This window comes from Lagenorhynchus albirostris, chromosome 21 (assembly GCF_949774975.1).
Source record: "Lagenorhynchus albirostris chromosome 21, mLagAlb1.1, whole genome shotgun sequence".
Taxonomy (NCBI): Eukaryota; Metazoa; Chordata; class Mammalia; order Artiodactyla; family Delphinidae; genus Lagenorhynchus; species Lagenorhynchus albirostris.
Genome location: NC_083115.1, coordinates 22,922,027 through 22,942,568, shown reverse-complemented (window position 1 = coordinate 22,942,568; position 20,542 = coordinate 22,922,027). Strand labels below are relative to the sequence as shown.

General features: G+C 40.8%; 1 protein-coding gene across 1 annotated transcript in view; it reads left to right on the top strand.

Moving 5' to 3' along the window:
* TRAPPC11 (trafficking protein particle complex subunit 11) overlaps positions 1–12,260 on the top strand; it is a 40,705-nt gene extending 28,445 nt beyond the window's left edge. The window contains exons 26-30 of the mRNA XM_060136424.1: positions 682–793; positions 4,384–4,475; positions 4,631–4,764; positions 6,641–6,808; positions 11,307–12,260. Of these exons, the coding sequence (XP_059992407.1) occupies positions 682–793; positions 4,384–4,475; positions 4,631–4,764; positions 6,641–6,808; positions 11,307–11,351 (551 nt within the window). The 3' untranslated portion in view covers positions 11,352–12,260. The remainder of the gene's footprint in view (positions 1–681; positions 794–4,383; positions 4,476–4,630; positions 4,765–6,640; positions 6,809–11,306) is intronic.
* The last annotated feature ends 8,282 nt before the right edge of the window (positions 12,261–20,542 follow it).

Below are 20,542 nucleotides of genomic sequence, written 5' to 3'. Positions count from 1 at the left end.
CATTTAGAATTAAGTTAGAATTAGCATCATTTACAATTTGCTTGAGTATACCTTATTTTTTAAAAAATCAGATTCTTGATACTGTAAGAAAGTGACTGAAAAATGTAATTGAAGATAAAGTGTTTTTTCATATTTGGATTTTTTATAGATTGTTTTTTATAATTTTTAATTGATGTTTACTGTTGTTTATAATTTGAAATGGGAAAAGATGTTAACCAAAGAAACTTTGGAAAATACAGAAAAGCAGACGATAAGTTTTCTAAATTATCCAACTAAAAACAGTTTATAGAGGCGATATTACCTTTCTGGTTCAGGGTACTTTGGGCTTTTGTATATTTCTCGAGCTGTTAGAATAAAAATTAGTTTGAATGTTAACCCAAGCAAACTTGTGCTCAACTCGGTTATAAGGGCAGATATTGTGAGGGGAAAAAATCATGATGTATTCTTAAGACCAAATATAAGTGAGTCATTTTATTTGCTCTGTTTAAGTGAGTCATTTCACTTGCTCTGTTTACCTGTCTCCTTGAAAAAGTCATTTAACATCTCTAAGCCTTAGTTTCCAAGTCTCTACAAATAATGTATAATTGATAAAGTATTCTTTTTTGTTGTATTACTTGGATGTAAAGCTCTCTTTTTATAGATAAAATCACTACATGAGGATTATGAGTCTCTTTCTTGTAGTTGTCTTACGGACTGCAGAGAGTGCCAGTGAATGCTTTTGTCTTCGTTGCCCATCTGTTGGAAATGTTGAAGGTGGAGTAGCAACTGGGCATTATATTATCTCCTGGAAGAGGTAAAATTGTATCAGCCCTACCTTTTCTTCATTATTTGTGTTATTCTAATGACTTTATTATGTGTCATTGTCATTTATTTATTTATTCATTTATTTATTTTTAATAAATTTATTTATATTTAGTTTTGGCTGCGTTGGGTCTTCGTTGCTGCACATGGGCTTTCTCTAGTTGTGGCAAGCAGGGGCTACTCTTCGTTGTGGTGCACGGGTTTCTCATCGCGGTGGCTTCTCTTGTTGTGGAGCGCGGGCTCTAGGCACGCTGGCTTCAGTAGTTGCGGCACGTGCGGTCAGTAGTTGTGGCTCGCGGACTCTAGAGCACAGGCTCAGTAGTTGTGGCACACGGGCTTAGTTGCTCTGAGGCATGTGGGACATTCCCGGATCAGGGCTCGAACCCGTGTCCCCTGCATTGGCAGGTGGATTCTTAACCACTGCGCCACCAGGGAAGTCCTTCTCATTGTCATTTAATAGTTGAGAGCTTCTGTCAGCCTGGAGAACAAACTAGAAGTCACATGCTGTCATTGACCTTCTGTCAAAAACACAAAGATTTAAAAGGATAAACTTTCGTTTGTGTTTGTTACAATTTGTGAACTATTACAGATGCAATTTTAGCCAAATTAATTCTGATGATAGAACCAACCATTAAAAACATTAGGAGAAACTGCCCTTATTTACAGTGAATAGGATTGTTCGCATAGAAAACCCAAGGGGATCAACAAGTTATTGGAATTATAAAGAGTCTCAGCAAGGTTGCTGGATATAACATCAACATACAAAAATCAGCTGAATTTCTATATATCAGTAATAAACGTCTAGGGAAAATATTTTTTAAATAGGTGTCATTTACATAACAACAAAATGGTAAGATACACAGGAATACATCTAGTAGAAGATGTGCATTACCTTTATGGAGAAAATTATAAAAATTTAAAGCATTAAAGGAAGACCTAAATAAATGGGAGAGATACAAAATAATCTCTGATAGGGTTTGGATAAGATTTAATATTGTAAATTGTTCTGTAGATTCAATGCAGTGTCCTTCAGGATCTCAACAGCTTGTTTTGTTTTGTTTTTGTTTTTGTGGAACTTGACACTCTTGATTCTAAAATTTGTATGGAAAGGCAAAGAGGCAGTAATAGTCAAAATATTCCAGAAGAAGTACAACTAGGCAAGGGTACTTGCTCTTCCAGATTCTAAGACTTATTGTAGGTAGTCATCACTATGGTATTGGCTCTGGGAGATGTAAATAAACCAATGGAACAGAAGAGAGAGTCTAGACATAGTTCCACAGATCCACACATGGAAATTACATTTCACAGAGGTAGCATTATAGATCAGTAGGGGAAGGAGCAACTGCTTTATAATTGGTGGTAAAGAGTTGGATATTGACTTGGGAAAAAAATGGGATATCTGCTGTACCACTGTATACTGTATATAAAAATTCCAGGTTTATTAAAGTTTAATAGTAAAAAGCAAAACTTTATTACTTTTAGTAGAAAAATAAGAGAATCATTTTATGACTTTGGCATAGGAAAGAATTTCTTTAAATAAGACCCTAAAAGTACAAGCCACTAAAATGGATAAATTTGATTTCTCAAAATTGTTTCTCAGTTCATTAGAAAACAGCATGAAGAAAGTGAAAATACAAACTGGGGGAAGCTATTTGCAACATCTAAAACTGACAAAGGATTCGAATTCAGATCAAGAACTTCTTCAGATCATAAGAAAAACACAAGTCTCTTAACTGAGAGTTGAGAAAAATACTTGAGTAGGCAGTACAGTGATCAGAAGAAGCTGGATGGCCAGTAAACATAGGGGGAGAGAAGGTCAGCCTTATAAGTTTATCTGAGATTCAGCTGTACTCCCACTACTTTGAAAAAATAAAAAGGTTAAACAGTGCAAAATTTGTCAAGAGGAGGAGTATAAATTAGAACAATTGCTCTGGAAATATATTTGGCAGTACCAGATAAAGCTGATGGCTATACCCTGCAGTCCTAGAAAAGATTCAAAAACATACACAAAGGGGACATGTCTGAGAATGTTCATAGCGGCACTACTTATGATAGTTAAAAGTTAGAAATAAATGTCCACCAACAGGAAATTGGATAAATTGTGGCACATTCGTACAGTGGAATATTATATAGCAGTGAAAATGAGGGAACCAGAGCTACACCTATCAGCCTATTAATACTAAATGAAACAAAGCAACTGCAGAATATGAACAAATTGCATATATATAGTATTAGAAAACATGTAAAACATGTTTCTTAGGGCTATACGTATAATTTGGAAAAGCATAAAGAAACACATAGGAATGATAGAAGCCAAATTCAGGCTAGTAGTTACTTCTAGAGTGGAGGTTGGGGGGATGCAAGTGGGAAGGGGTACACAGGAAGATTCAGCTATGTTCTTATGTTCTCTTAGGCCAGGAGGTAGATGCATGGTATTTCATGTGTTATTTTCTTGGCATGGCTCAATTATTTTATAAGTTTTGAAACAGTAATTAAGATAATAAAAATGAGAAAGGAAAAATAGGTAATTTTATTTTTAAAAAATTGACTTGTCTTTCTTCCCCCCCCCTTGAATTTACCATATTGATGTTTAGTTTAATTCACATGTTTATAGGAATTAAAACAGCATTTTGAAGGTGCTGCTTAATTACTCTGCTGTGTTATTATAAAGACATTGGGGCTTCCCTGGTGGTGCAGTGGTTGAGAGTCCGCCTGCCGATGCAGAGGACACGGGTTTGTGCCCCGATCCGGGAGGATCCCACATGCCGCGGAGCGGCTGGGTCCGTGAGCCATGGCCGCTGAGCCTGCGCATCCAGAGCCTGTGCTCCGCAACGGGAGAGGCCACAACAGTGAGAGGCCCGCGTACCGCAAAAAAAAAAAAGACATGTATTTCTTAATGGTGAGAGGTTGGGTGCTTTTGCCCGTCAGTGGTTGGCACTACTGTAATAGTGTCACAGCTGTTCCACCTCTACGTACATGCTCAGCAGTCAGATAGTTGCCAGCTGCCCCTGGAGTTCCCACCCTGACTGTACTACAGGGGAAAATATCTGACAGTCTCATAATGTAACTCACTTTATCTCAGGAATATTGGAATGCCACTGTGTCTACTGATAGTAAAATGTTTTTAGTCTTCAGTTTCTCCTGTGTGCCCACAGTGCAGTTTCAGCAGGGCATGTCCAGTGGTCTGGTGCTCGTCTGGAGATGGTCCTTGGTGTGAGAAGGTGTTTGTGTCGTAATGTAAAACACCGCACTGCTGCTGACATTGAGAACACTTTGCTGCCAGAACACTACGTTACGTGGCGTGCTCGTGGTGCAGTTGACTTACATTCCGACGCAACTCCTTACTTCATCACTGGGACCAAACAGCAGCCTTGAGTTACAGCATTTGTTAATCGGAAATCCTCAAAACAAAAATGGGATGGTAAAAGCTCTTCACAAAACTCCTTCCATTAATGAACTTTTAGAAAAGGGATAATTTATATTTCCTTCGTAATTAGTTGGTGAATATACGTGTTCCCTGGTTTTGATTTATTAACTTCTCACATGAAATGTGGATTTAAAAGGTACCTTTTTCTGCTGTAGGACTTCAGCCATGGACGACATCCCTGTCATCAGCACTGTCATCACTCTGCCACACGTGATTGTAGAAAATATCCCTCTCCATGTGAACGCAGGTAACGGCACTCACATTTTATTTGATCAAAAAAATCCAGTAAGAATATTTATTTTATTGAGAGGCCCACGTACCGCAAAAAAAAAAAAAGAACCCATAAATGGTGAGCTTTTTTTTTTTTTTAAACCAAGAGTAATGTGTCATCTTTCTCTGCAGATCTGCCATCATTCGGGCGTGTTAGAGAGTCGTTACCAGTCAAGTATCACCTCCAGAATAAGACTGACTTAGTTCAAGATGTGGAGATTTCTGTGGAGCCCAGTGACGCCTTCATGTTCTCAGGTCTTAAACAGGTACAGGTCATATCTCTTTGGGTTGTTTATGAAGACACAAAAGTATGGCCAGGAAGTGGAAAGCTGTACATTTTGTGTACAAATGAATTGATAAGGCTGACTGTGGTCCCTGTTGTTTTGATAGTGGGGAATCTTCAGTCACTTTTGAAGGTTAATTACAACTTGCTATAGAACTGAGTTAAATGGGCAACCCTTTTTGCTTTGAGATCACACATATAGGTTCTTTCTCCGTATAAAACAGGAGTTCACAAATTCTTGGACTACAATAGAATTCCTGAAATTTTAAAAATATCCCTTTTATTACTAATGAGTTTGTGTGTGTGTGTGTCTTTTAATTTGAGGCCTTGAGGCATGACCACACAGATCAAAGCTTAATTCCCTTCTGAACTATCAGTACAGTTTTTAAGAGATTTTGATCTTGCATAGAATTTACTTATCTTTGTTTCGTGTAGGCACAATTTTGTATCTATACATAAAAATAAGTGATTAAGGGCTTCCCTGGTGGCGCAGTGGTTGGGAGTCTGCCTGCTGATGCAGGGGACACGGGTTCGTGCCCCGGTCCGGGAGGATCCCACATGCCGCGGAGCGGCTGGGCCCGTGAGCCATGGCCGCTGAGCCTGCGCGTCCGGAGCCTGTGCTCCGCAACGGGAGAGGCCACGACGGTGAGAGGCCCGCGTACAGCAAAAAAAAAAAAAACAAAAATAAGTGATTAAGATGTTTTGATTCATCTATTCAAATCAGGGGTAGAAAAGTTCATCAGATTTTTGAGTGGGACGTACACTCTCAGGCAAAACCATGTTGCAGTGAGAATACTGTCCTCCTCTTCAAAGTGGCCACAAAGGGGAGCTCCCTGGTGGCCTAGTGGTTAGGATTCTGGGCTTTCTGCCAGGGCCTGGGCTCAATCCCTGGTCAGGGAACTGAAGTCCTGCAAGCTGTGCAGTGTGGCCAAAACAAAAACAAAAACAAAAACAAAACAAAAAAGAGTGGCAACAGGGACACACCTCAGTGGTCAGTAAGATAAGGATGTAATTAGAGCACAAGCTTGTCTTAACACCTAGTAGCATCCACCCTGACTCACCAGCCATGCCATGGCTGGGCATGTCCTGAGTGCTGTGTTTGCAGTTAAATGAAAGTAGAATTACACATGAAGTATACTGTAAATCTGTACAGTAATTTAAATTTATAGTGTATACCAAATATAATATTAGCTGTAATATGTTGGTTACACACACACATGTATTATCTCTGACGCAACACGCACCTATATGTACTCATTTGCAAATGAGTAAGCTTTTCTTGATTGTTTTGATCTCTTTCACATATTGACTTAAAAATAATTAGATAATGTAAGATACCAAAAACCTTACCTGTTGGTGTTCTTTCCTAAAGTACAAACATCTTTTCTTCCCCTGAAGTTACTTACGTTACCTCAAAGGTAGAGTCCCTAACACAAAACACAGAAAACAATCTGTTTGTCTCATGTTGACATAATGTTTACAAAGATGCTTTTCCGCACGTTATCCCATAGCGCCCTGTGCCTATAAAGCCTGCCTGGTCTAAGGCACAGGAAATGCTGATCCACCCTGTGGTCCCATTGTTAAGCAGGTACAGGTTGCCTTTTAGATGTTGGTAGAAACTGAGAAATCATGCACATGTTTTTGTTATGTTTGTTAACTGCATGATCCTGACCTCATTAATTCGCTGTATATTTTGGTATCTGTCTGGAAGAAGGGATAGGAGAGCGTGTGAATATTTCACCAGAAAGATTTAGGTGTCCTATCATTTGCTAGTAATGTATGGGTAACGTTGTATAGATGTCACAAGTGTATTTGATATCTATATTTGATCATCTTTCTCTATAACTTTTGTGATTTAGATTCGATTACGTATCCTCCCTGGCACCGAACAGGAAATGTTATATAATTTCTACCCTCTGATGGCCGGGTATCAGCAGCTACCGTCTCTCAACATCAACTTGCTCAGGTTCCCCAACTTCACAAATCAACTGCTCAGGCGTTTTATACCCACCAGGATTTTTGTAAAGGTGAGGCTTAGACATTTTCTGCTTTTTAAATTCACTGTCTTGAAAACAAACAAAAGAAGATGTCTTTTCATGTAAACTTCACTAAGTATTTGGAGACTAGCAGGATAGGACTTTGACTGTTACTGTATAAATTTGGCAATATTGCTATTCATTTCTGTAAAGTTATTATTTTATAGATTTTTTTTAGATTTCTATTTTATAGATATTTCTAGATGTAATTTCAAAGATTTTTATTCCCTTGGGTAAAGGTTTATCTTTCTGGCATCCTTAAACATGGTTTTTCTTTGGCGTTTAGTAAAGTGTATTTCTGTTTTTGTTTTTCTTTTTTTAATTTCTTTATTTTAATTTTTTGTTTACTTTTTAAAAGTATGTTTTAAAATTGTAGTTAATTTGTAACTATTTTTTAATCAAAATGGATTAACTTTCTGAATACAGTCCCTGAACTTTTCTGATTCTAACTATGTAATACTACTGGATTTGGGTCTTTTCTGAAAACGATCACCAGTCAGAAACTATACTCTGGTTTAATATTTTGATTTTTTAACAGTGATACGATTTCCAGGTTCCTTCAGTAAAGGACCCTGTAGGATTGTCATCGCTTTGCCTCGGGTTAAGCCACTCTTGATGCCTAAATTAAGGCTGTTTCTCCAGATAGTTCTGGTTTCCCTTGGTAACCAGAGATACATGAATATATATGAATCCTGTGTGTTCTCTTTTTTTATTGTTGTTGTTGTTGTGTTTTTTTTTAAATAATTGATAGAGGATCACACTATTTTTTGTTTTGTTTTGTTTTTTTATTTTTGGCTGCACTGGGTCTTCGCCGCTGTGTGCGGGCTTTCTCTAGTTGTGGCCAGCGGGGGCTACTCTTCGTTGCAGTGCGTGGGCTTCTCATTGTGGTGGCTTCTCTTGTTGTGGAGCACGGGCTCTAGGCGTGTGGGCTTCAGTAGTGTGGCATGCGTTCTCAGTAGTTGTGGCTCGCTGGCTCTAGAGCGCAGACTCAGTAGTTGTGGCGCATGGGCTTAGTTGCTCCGTGCACGTGGGATCTTCCCAGACCAGGGCTTGCACCCGTGTCCCCTGCATTGGCAGGTGGGTTCTTAACCACTGTGCCACCAGGGAAGTCCCTTGTATGTTCTCTTTTTAAGTTTATACCCCCTTTTTGGATGACAAGTTACAATTTCCGTTTTTATATCTGTCAGGCTTTGGGGAAGCCTTGTTTATATAATCTAGGATTTGGTAAATTGTAAGTTAGCCTGTGTTCATGTATGTGTCATAATCATCCCACCTGTTACCTTTCTAGACTTACACAGTTTTGTTGTGTTTTTCTTTTGCATCTGCAAAACAAATCATTTTTATTAACCCTCTAAGCTTCTATTCTATACCAAACTTTTATTTTTTTATTTTTTTAACATCTTTATTGGAGTATAATTATTTTACAATGGTGTGTTAGTTTCTGCTTTACAACAAAGTGAATCAGCTATACATATACGTATATCCACATATCCCCTCTCTCTTGTGTCTCCCTCCCACCCTCCCTATCCCACCCCTCTAGGTGGACACAGAGCACCGAGCTGATCTCCCTGTGCTATGCGGCTGCTTCCCACTAGCTATCTGTTTTACATTTGGTAGTGTATATAAGTCCATGCCACTCTCTCACTTCGTCCCAGCTTACCCTTCCCCCTCCCCATGTCCTCAAGTCCATTCTCTACGTCTGCGTCTTTATTCCTGTCCTGCCCCTAGTTTCTTCAGAACCTTTTTTTTTTTAGATTCCATATATATGTGTTAGCATACGGTATTTGTTTTTCTCTTTCTGACTTACTTCACTCTGTATGACAGTCTCTAGGTCCATCCACCTCACTACAAATAACTCAATTTCGTTTCTTTTTATGGCTGAGTAATATTCCATTGTATATATGTGCCACATCTTTATCCATTCGTCTGTCGATGGACACTTAGGTTGTTTCCATGTCCTGGCTATTGTAAACAGAGCTGCAATGAACATCGTGGCACATAACTCTTTTTGAATGATGGTTTTCTCAGGGTATATGCCGAGTAGTGGGATTGCTGGGTCGTATGGTAGCTCTATTTTTAGTTTTTTAAGGAACCTCCATACTGTTCTCCATAGTGGCTGTATCAATTTACATTCCCACCAAGAGTGCAAAAGGGTTCCCTTTTATACCATACTTTTAAATTATCATTTTTTAAATCTCATAATTTTGGATCTCCTGTGTTTAAACAGTGGCCTTTTTGTTTTTTTAAGACTTTATTTTTTTTAGAGCAGTTTCAGGTTCACAGCAAAATTGAGAGGGAGGTACAGAGATTTCCCATATACCGCCCGCCTGCACACAGCAGTGGCTTTTTTTAACATTTCCACCTCATCATACTCTAAAGCCATTTCCCTTGCTGTTCCTCACTGTCATGTCTGAGGTTACCCTGCAGGGGAGAAGTCATGACTGGGTTGGGGAGTGGCGGTGGGATGGGTGGTCTCTGATGTCCTTTTAGCTGTTTGACCCTCCAAAGTTTGCTCTTCCTAAACTCAGAAGTATGGCTTTCATCAGCCTGAAAGTATTTATCGATGTACAGACCTGATCGTATTCTAGCCGAACAAACAGAGCTTGTTTGAGATGTGAGAGTTGGTCATGTTGAGGAACCAGCATTTTGTTCCCATCAATTAATCTCTTTCATTCCTTTCCCTGAAGTGCTCAGAACACCCAAACTAATCCCAGATAAATCTAGTTCCGTCTTCTATTTTCTTTCACAGTAAACCTCTTCTGGGTGGTGGTGTTTTAAGTCCATAAGGAAAGGTTCCAGAAAAGTAAACATTCATAAGTTCTAACCTAATCAGCACACCCTTTTCTAACTGCCATGACCTTTTCTCTAAATTTAAGAACCATCTTCTAGTAACTTGACTGCTGCTGAAATCATTGACTGCATTATTCAGAGCCAGCTCCTTTATCATCTGGGAAAACTCAATAATTAAAATTGTTTTACCTGTCACACAAAGGGCAGTGAATGAGGATTACCCTTTTTCCACTTCATGAACAATCACTGACTAAAATTTTACATCCCGTCATACCTTTATTAAACTTTAGACCTGTGCTATTCCAGTATGGTAGCCATGAGCACATGTGCCTATTGAGATTCAAATTAATTAAAACTTAATTTAAAGCTTAGTTACCAGTTGCACTAGCCGTATCTCAAGCGCTCAGTAGGCGTGCAGCTAACAGCACTGATGTGGAGCATTTCCTCTTCACAGAGAGTCTTGTTGGACAGTGCCGCCTAGAGCAAGCTTGGATCCATATTTTTCTTCCTTCGCAAAATAGATTTGTTTTCTTATTGCATGATAAGAAAACAGATTCATTGTTCTCTGTCCCTGTTTGTAAAGCTGTGTTCGTTAAGGATTTGACCTGGTGGAGCCATTTATTCTGTTTCTAAAGCTAAACGTCCTCCATGAGTCCTACAAATTACATGAAGTATGAAAGACCAGCGACCTGTTCTTTCGTTCATCCCATTCAGATGCCTGTTGACTCACACACACACGCACACATGCGTACATACGTACATACGTACATAAAGCTGCCCAGCAACAGATCAGAGCGGGGCGCCCCCTTCGCTGCTCCAGGGAACCCACAGGAATCAGCTGCTTGAAACACAGCAGTGGGCTGTGGTGCTGAGGTTGCAATGCTAATCTAGTTCATGTCCCAGACACCGTCTCATGCTTTTCCCACAGAGGTCTGCTAACGTACAGCAGTAAAGTAGTCATTTGCAAGAATTTCATTCTTTTAGCTACTCGATGACTCTCTGGGGTGTTGCTGACCTGTCAGAAATTTTACCCTAAAAACAGTCATGATACCTTTTAATCACTCTCAGTTTTTCTTCTTCTGATGTGATGTTTTAAATTTTTTCAATCACTGAACTTCGAGAAAGGGAAATTTTGTTTTTATCTGCTGCTTCAGTCCTTGCAATCTTCGTTGTTAATACCCTAGAGTTCATTGTGAATCACTTTTTCTCAAACAGGAGACTGGGAAACCTTGAATCCCAAAGAGCTTGCTGTCAGCTCAGGTTTGTGGCCGGCTTAAAGCTCGGGACACAGGCCGAGCAAGGGAGAGAGAGGATAGAGCGTTACCGCTTGAGCAGGAATGGTGGCCAGGTTCCCTTTCACGCGCGGTGCATTGATAGATTGGTGGTAGCTGCCAGAACACCGGGTTAAGAGAAAAGTAGTGACGAGGTAGATTCCGCGGGTGGGTGTGATCGGCTGGTGATGTCTGCCACTGGGCACAGAGGGAGTGTGGCAGCACGGAGGCTGTGCCGTCACCATCCCCGGCTCACGTGAAGAAAGAGGGTGGGGGGAAAGGAGGAAAGCAACACATTTTGTTTGGGTACTTGCACACGTCTATTCTGTTTTCGTGAAACAGTTGCAAGAACTTCAAAATCTCTTCAATTAATAGCGCTACTGTTGCCATTATCATTTTGTAAACCCGTTTTGTTTTCCACTCGGCAGCCCCAGGGCAGACTCATGGACGACGCCTCCATTGCTGCCGCGTGATGTTCAGGACGGGCCTCGGCTGTTCTTACGGAGATGCCGGACAGAAACGTATGTGTTTTCCATGGTGAACTGTAGCTTGATCGTGGTGCAAGTTAATCTTTGCTGTTTGTTAATGGATGTTATAGCAACTCTTCAGAGGAACTCATGCTTAAAATATTAGGAAAATCTATCCTCTCTTACAGTTTTCACTAATAAATATTTGAACTCTGTCAGTGTGACGTGAAAGGATGTCAGTCCTTTGTTACTGTTGAAAGTCATTTTATGGGTAGTAACGTCTTTTCAAGGTAAGGGATTTGCACATGCAGTGGCCGAGGAAAGATAAGCATCTGAAATATGACTGGACAAGGGGAACACGCGCCAGTGTCTGCCCCAGGAAAGTTCTGAATCCCTGAGTATCTCTCTCAGAGTTGGCTAAACCAGCGGTAAATCCATCCTCGTGAATCTGGTCTGTGCTCAGGATACATCCACAGGAACCGGAAAGCAGCCACGTGACTGATTAAAACTTCCAGAAAGTTTTAATCAGAGCAATTTAAGATGTCTAAAAAATGTCTTTGCTTACCATCAAAACGTGTCAGATAGGTTCAGCTTGCAGCCAAAAGGCGGATCATTTATGAAGCAGGTTTGTATTTATGAGTATGTTAACAAGATTCTAAGCATAATTCCCTAAACTATAAGTTTTTGAGAAAGGTGCAAGGTCTAAATAAGAGATTTTAGTGATGTTGTGCGATTTGAAAAGAACTATTTAAAACTTCTGAAAATTCATGTAAATAAAAATCATATTGTGAAAATCCTCTTTGTTAAAATATCTTAATTTAAAACTACCCCATTTCCCAGAGATTTTTATTGTTTAAAAGTGTAGGAGTTTCAAAAAGGAAAAGAATAATGCGAATAAATATGTTCTCTTCCAGACATGCTTGTCTGTATCTTTTATTCATTTTGCGCTTGTTTGATTTCAGCTTCGTGGAGCAGCTTTTACTAAGAACACGGTTGCAGAGGGATGGTGGGGCGCGTAGGACTGGAAATAGAGCCGCCTTCTAGAGCCGGCGCGGCGCATCTGCGGGGAGACTGGGGCGGTGACGGGCTGGGAGGACGTGAATTCCCTGTTATCACAGCTTTACAGGTGGAGGCCACAGGAGTTTGTCGGATTGTCTAGGGCCAAATCCCAGCCCCGGTGACTGTTCATGTTGCCCTTTGTTTGTCTCTGTTCTTACCTGTAAGATGTGGATGATGATAATACTATCCCATAGACTTGGTATGAGAATGATAAAAATTAAATACACAAGAGGAACTGTAAACAAAAATTTCATGAAATAATACTTTCTATATGCTCTTATATTTTATATCCTACAAAAATATTCCTGGTTTAACCTGCTGAATTGATTTCATGACTCACTAAGGGGATGTAACCTGATGTTTGAAAAATTCAAAGGTCCATCTCATGCCGTGCTTATGTAATAAAGGCCTCATGTGTTAACACGGCCATCGTCAAACACAGAGTACTCAGTGCGTGTTAGAATGGATGGATCATTGGCGTCCACTTTAAAATTGTTAGCCTTGATGTCAGTGTGATTTGTGTGAGTGTAAATACACCATATAACAGGTCTGCGCTTTCCCTCAATAGCCTAATCCTTTCTCAGCCAGGAATTCTCCCTTGTCGTTCATTTTACTGTGAATGTATTCTATTCACTTGTTTTTAAATTGCAAGTCTTAATTCAGAAATACATGAAATCATGATCTTCCTGGGTCCCCAAAACAAAACTGTCACAGTATTGCAGGAGTTGTTGACTCACTGAGGTTACAAGTGTCCAGAAGGAACTCGGAGTCTTTCCCTTCCTGCCTCTGTGCACCAGCCACAGTCATCTGTCCCTCATGAGAGGACCCTGTCTTCTGTCTTAGTACCGTGTTGCCATTTGATTCTCAGTATTACTCCTTACCAGTATTATGCACCACTCAGGGGTATAAATTTGTAAATAAAGCATTTAAAATTTGGAATTTGGGGGAGCTGTGTATTAAAGTTTGACCCCTGATTCTTGAAGGTAAGAGCCGGTGGATAATCAATGTTGCGTGTTACCAAGAGGATGAGGATGGTATTGATTTTGGCATAAAATTAATTTTCCAATTTGCTTAATTTTATATATCTGTGATCCTAAAAGTGCAACTTCAACTCAGTTTTCCTCAGAAAGTCTTAGATTCTTTATCCTTGACTTCTTTTTATTAAGAGGCTTTCCAAGCACGGCTCTTACATTGAATTTTTTTAAAATGTCTTCACATTACTTGAAAAAAAAAGATTCTTTACGTTCATTTTCATTCAGTCATTTCTTTTCATGGCCCATTAATAACTCCACCCAGAATATTAAAAGCCTCTTTCTTGATACCGTTCTTAACAATACGTGTTAAGGAATCTGAGCTGTAGGGCTTCCCTGGTGGCACAGTGGTTAAGAATCCACCTGGCAGTCGGAGCCTTTGGTGTGCGACCAAGCTTTGCTCCTTTCCAGTTGCCAGGGCCGTGGGAGGGACGTCATGGCCCCTTACCCCTGCTCTCTCCTTTGTGCCGGCACAAATGCCATGCCACGGCCTTGGCACCGGGGCTGCAAGGGATTGGATTTGGTGCCCTAACGGGGCCCATGGCTTCAGGACAGGGGTCCCCACCCTCAGAAGAGGGAGTGAGACAGGTGGGCTATAAGATGTCAGCAGAGGCAGTAACGCGTGGTGGTTAACGCTGATCTCCCAGGCCCCAGACTTTCTGGTTTTTCCTCTTGCCTCCTGCTCGCTCCGTGAACGCGAACTGTTTATTTAACCTTCCCCCTGTAAAGCAAGGATGCAGATATCCACACCACTGTATTAGTTATCTGTTGCTGAAGAGCGATGCTACTACACACACAGCGGCTTGAAACAACACGTATTTATTGTCTGCAGTTTCCGTGGGTCAGGATTCCAGGCACAGCTCAGCCAGGTCGTCAGCAAGACTGAAGTCAATGGGTCTGGCAGGGCTGAGGTCTCATCTGAGACTTGACTGGGGGAGGATCCACTCTCAAGCTCACCGAAGGTGTTAGCGAAATGTGTGACCTTGTGGTCGTAGGACCAAGGGACTCATTTTCTTCTTGGCTGGTGACCAAAGGCCACTTGCTTTCTCAAAGCCAGCCGGGGGGTGGGGGAGAGGCTCCAGCAAGCCAGGCACTGTAATCACACACATGTTATCATGTCCCCTCTGCTGTATTGTAGTGAGTAAACGCAAGTCCCAAGTCCCACCCACCACTCACTCAAAGGTATGGGTGGGGTCATGACACAAAGGCATGAACACAGAAGATGGGGATCCTGGGGTCACCTTTAGAGTGTGTCCACCACAGTGCCTCATAGGGTTCTCGTGAGGAGGCAGTGAGTTGATACACATCAGGCTCTTAGAAGAGGACCCTTTCTCAGGAAGCGCAGTGAGTTGGTTGTGGTGGAGGTGCTGGTGTTACAACCATCAGAAGAAGATGCCTCTAACTTGTACTTGCTCTTGGAAAGTCTTTGAACGGTCTTTAGGGAATCTGGGATGACGGGATTCAATTTAAACAAACAACTGCAATAGTTAATAAATGAAATAATTCCAATAACCACTCTCATTTAATTTCATTTTCTTAGTTGGAGATTGCATGGCGAGTGGGAAATATGCAAGGTTTGGAGTTTGAAAAGCAGTGAATTCATAGGCAGCTTTCTCTGCACTACACAAATGCTGGCTGTCATCTTCACTTCTTAAACTGGATTTTACAAATTATTGTTTTTTTTATAATTATGAGGTTTAAATATTTAAAAAGTATGTAAGGTAGTATAATTGCCACTGTTTTATTTTTTTTATTGAGGAGGTATAATTGACATACAACATTATATTAGTTTTCAGGTGTACAACATAATGATACAAGATTTGTATATATTGCAAAATGACCACCACAATAAATCTAGTTAACATCCATCACTAAAAAAAGAAAGAAAAAAAGAATCCGCCTGCCAATGCAGGGGACACGGGTTCGAGCCCTGGTCCCGGAAGATCCCACATGCCACAGAGGAACTTACCCGTGCGCCACAACTACTGACCCTGCGCTCTAGAGCCCGCGAGCCACAACTACTGAAGCCCACCTATCACAACTACTGAAGCCCGTGTGCCTAGAGCCCATGCTCTGCAACAAGAGAAGCCACTGCAATGAGAAGCCTACACACCGCAACGAAGAGTAGCCCCCATTCACCACAACTAGAGAAAGCCCATGCGTAGCAACAAAGACCCAACGCAGCCAAAAAAAAAAAAAATTCTGAGCTGTGATTTCCACATTGGCATTGCAGTGAAAGAGGGGGTGCTTTCAAGGACAAAACAAGTGGAAAAGTTAAGGTTACTCTTGTAATGGGGAGGGTCTGTGTAGTCCCAGCACACACCTTACCTCTTGACCTAAAACCCCAGAAAAGGCACTAAAAGTGTCCCAACTCCTAGTGTAAAAAACTACTTGAGATGGGTTGTGTTATTTAACGGTTGAGTGAATAAATAGTAATGACTATAATTGTCAAGAAGCAGTTAGGTGCAGCAGTAGTGATTAGAGATTGCTGAATGAACACGATACCGAACAGAAATGTGCACTTTCTCTTGCTTGTGGATTTGTTCTGAAACATTTCTACCAAGGGCTCCTCAAGCCATCCTGTGGTGAGCCCCATCGCCATCTTCCTTTTATTTTAGCCAACGATGCCATTCTCAGACACAGCTACTAAAGAACTGCATACAATTCACCGAATGAGTATGAGATCCCATGTTTTCATGCATGAGAAAAGAAATTTGTAGTTTAAGTATATTCAGGTTCTCTTCGAAGGTCAAATTTATGAGAAACTTTCCCTTCCACTCAATTTACTTGTGCCTGAGAACAAAAGAGAAAGTGATCACTGGGCCTTTTGTGTCTGCTTTCTGAAGAGTGTTTTACCAGAGGGGAACATGTAACCAAAGTCAACCCTGCCAGGCACCCCTGCATTTCAGGTGACATATACCATGCAAGTGACAGGTCGAGCCATGTTTTAAATTCTGTTTTCTCCCCAGTCGTTGAGAGGATGCAAAACTCACAGCCACCTTGAAGTAGTTTTTCATTTATAGAATACGCTCTTACCCAGAACGTATCAGCCTGCTTGGCATATGAGAACTGGCAAATAATATGTTTATTAGGTTGGTCAGGATTTATAAACCATGTATATTTCCCAAATGATAATTACTGATATTATTGAGGGCTACAGTGTGCCGGGCAACTTTGTTCTTACCTCATTTAATACTCATAAAAGCCCACCGTGGTGTGGGTACTGTTATTATCCCCATTTTAAAGATGTGGAGACTGAGGCACAGAGAGGTAAGTAACTTGCCCAATGTTCTGGTTATCACTGCAAAACAAATCATCCCAGTACTTGATAGCTTAACGCAACAATTATTTTTTATGGTTTCAGTGGGTCAGGAATTCAGGAAGGGCTTGGCCGGGTAGTTCTGGTTTGCGGTCACTCAGGCAGTTGCTCATCTGACAGTAGCTGGAGTTAGGATAGTGGGGATTGTGAGAACGAGGGAGCTGAAGCAGCATGGGGCTAGCCAGGCATCCCTCCATTTAGTCTCAGGACCTTCCCATGTGGTCTTTGGGCTTCCTCACAGCATGGCGGTCTCAGGGCAGTTGGATGCTTACGTGGCAGCACAGAGCTCCAGTGTGGGTGGTCTAGCCAGCAAGGTGGAAGATGCACTGCCGTCTATGACCTGGCCTTGTATATCCCATAACATCACTTCAACTATGGTCACAGGCGCATTCACATTTAAGAGGAGGGAATATAAACCCTACCTCCTGATGGGGAAATGGCCACATCCTAGAAGAACAGGGGGGACAGGAGAGATCATTGCAGCCATCTTTGGAAAATACAATCTGTCCTACCCAATGACACGGCAACTGGTGGAAGAGCTGGGATTCAAATCAACGCACTGCCTGCAGAGCCCACGTGCTTAACCACTATGCTACACAGCCACCACTCTAATGCTGCCAGTGTTTGCTCCTAAATAAATGAGTTTGGGCTAAATATGGATTTGATGACTGAATTAAGACCTGTTCTTGGGACTTCCCTGGTGGTCCAGTGGTTAAGACTTCATGCTTCCAGTGCAGGGGACGTGGGTTCGATCCCTGGTCAGGGAACTAAGATCCCACAAGCTGCACGGCGCAGCAGAAAAAAAAAAGAGGGGAAAAGAGACCTGTTCTTAAGTCTATGGCAATAAAGCTGTTGACAATTAAATTACACATTGAATTCCAAGTGTTTATCGAGCGGCTGCCATGGGCCAGTTTCTGTGCTGGTTTTGCTAAAACATAAAGGAATCCTCTTCCTGAAGATCAGTGGTCCAGCAGGAGACGGTGGCATGCAAACACATTCCACTGCCATGAGATTGCTGCAGTAGAAGTGGGCACAGGACTGGTGAACTGATGGGATGTGTGGGAATTGCTTTAAAATGCTCCAGAAGACAAAAACAAAAAACAAACCAGGTTGGGGAGAAGTGGATGAAACAAGACTTATTAAATGTTAATCATTGTTAAAAGTGGGTAAAGGGTGCCTGGGGGTTCTACTTTTGGATATGTCTGTAACTTTCCATGATAAAAATAAATAAATAAAAGATACAAGGTAGAAAGGAACCCCAGTGGAGGTGATTATGGGGTTTGAGTGATGAAGCAGCAGAGAGGCATGGCTTCCTCCAGAAGTGACCCTGGAGTTGTTTTCATGATCGTCATGAAATTACTCTGTGTTTTTCTTGTATGGGAATGTGTTCCCATCATCCTTGAACAGATCCTGTTATGCGAGCTGGGTTTGGAGGGCACATAAAATTTGTAAAGTAAACATATCAGGGAAGAGCTTTGCAGGTGATGAAGGGGTGCTGGCTGGCGTCCACACCAGACGGCCCCCAGGCTCACCAAGCGTTCATAGTGTAGACAGACCCGTCCAGCGCTGAGTAAAGCTGGCTCTGCTTTTCCTACCCGAGAGGTTCCTATTCAGTGATAAGAGAATTAGGGGAGGCCTGAAGCTCACTTACAACTGAAAGAGTGCTCGCTGCTGTCAGCACCGCCGCTTCTGGAGGGCAGGGCTTTTTCTGTGGAATTCGAGGATTTTTGAAGGAAGCGCGTCTTCTTGTTAGTTGTCTAATGCTAATTAGAGTATTGAAGAATTGTAGCTTGAGAAATCTTTGACCCTGGGTGATAATCAAAAACCACTGTCTCAGCAAAGGACTGACTCCCAAATGCCAGATTTAACAGGAAACAAAAAGAAGCCCTACATTCAAGATGTGTTTGAATATTGAATCATTTAAACACAGCGTGGGAGGAGCTCTGTGATAGTTCATGCGTTTATCAGAGGTGTGAGTGCTTACCAGTTGCTCACAGTACGTTTGCAATATTTTCTCTACTTCTAATCGCTACCCTTCATTTTATTTCACTTTTATAGTGAAAATTTTCAAACATACACAAAAGTAGAGACGATAGCACACATTCATGCTTGTACTCAGCTCTGTAGCCATTCATACTTTGCCATCTACCATCTACATGATATTGCACCCACATCTATTCCCCCCTTACGTAATTTCACCCATAAATAAAAGGACTTTTTATAAACATAACCACAATACCTTATTACATCTCATTATTACCAGTAATTCCTTCAAGGTTGCCTGATACACGATCTATGTTCAATTGTCCCGATTGGCTCAGCAGTCTTTTTACAGCTGGTTTGTTTGAATCAGCATCAAACAAGGTCCATCATTATATTTAATTATGTCTCAAGTCTGTTTTGAGTTTCATTTAATGTAGAACAGTCCCTTCCTCCTTTCTATCCCTTATCATTGACCTGTTGAAGACATGCAGTCAGCGTCTTGTAAAATATTCCCCATCCTGGTGTTGGCTAACTGCTGCCCCAGGGTGTCATTTGGCTTGTTTCTCTGTCCCCTGGATTTCCTGTTACAGTTCAAAGCTTGTCTGAGTCCCTTTCTGCCTGCCTGCCCCCTGCTTTTTTTTTTTTTTTTTTTTTTTTTTTGCGGTACACGGGCCTCTCACTGTTGTGGCCTCTCCCGTTGTGGAGCACAGGCTCCGGATGCACAGGCTCAGCGGCCATGGCTCACGGGCCCGGCCGCTCCACGGCATGTGGGATCCTCCCGGACCGGGGCACAAACCCGTGTCCCCTGCATCGGCAGGCAGACCCTCAACCACTGCGCCACCAGTGTAATAATATAATATATAATATTATATAATAATATAATATATAATTATATATTATATATATAATTATAATATATTTATATATATAATATATAATATATAATATTATATAATATATATAATATATATTATTATATATAATATATATAATAATATATATAAAATATATATATAATTATATATAAAATATATATATAAAATTATATATATAATATAATATATATAATATATATATTATATATTATATATATTTATAATATATAATTATATATTATATATAATTATAATAATAATATATAATTATATAATAATATAATATATAATAATAATATAATAATATAATATAATAATAATAACACCACTGTAATAATATCTCATAGTTGACATGCTACACATCCTATTGCCACACAGGTCTGATTGCCTCACTTTTAGTCATGCTACGATGGATCAGTGGGTTTAGAGAATGACAGCCTAACCCCTTTATTATAAAGTTCAGCTGAACATCCATCAGTGGCAATTGTCTGAATCAGTTACTTATTAGAAGTTGCAAAATGTAATTTTAATATACTGTCCTGCATTTATTGGCTGGAATTATGCTATATAGAAGCTTTTTTCCCCCTCATCTACTAGGTCTATTCAATTACCCTAAAATATAGTTCCTAGAGGAGAGAGAGAATTTTTAATAACTTGATTCTTTCTCTTTATAATTTTCAGGATAATGAGTGGTAACTTCACTAACTCTCGCGTTATTCAAGAGCTTTGGTTTTCGTTTTGGTTTGTTGGTCCTCTCCTTTTCTCCCGCCTTCGTATGAAATAATCATGTGAATGAAAGGCTGCAGGACACGGAGGTTGGTGTGATGGCCTTCTGACATCTTGGCGGCAGCTGTCACCTTCTCTAAAGGACACCCAGCACCCTCCACCTGGCTTCCTCCGAACAGAGGGATCCTGTGCCTGTACTCAACT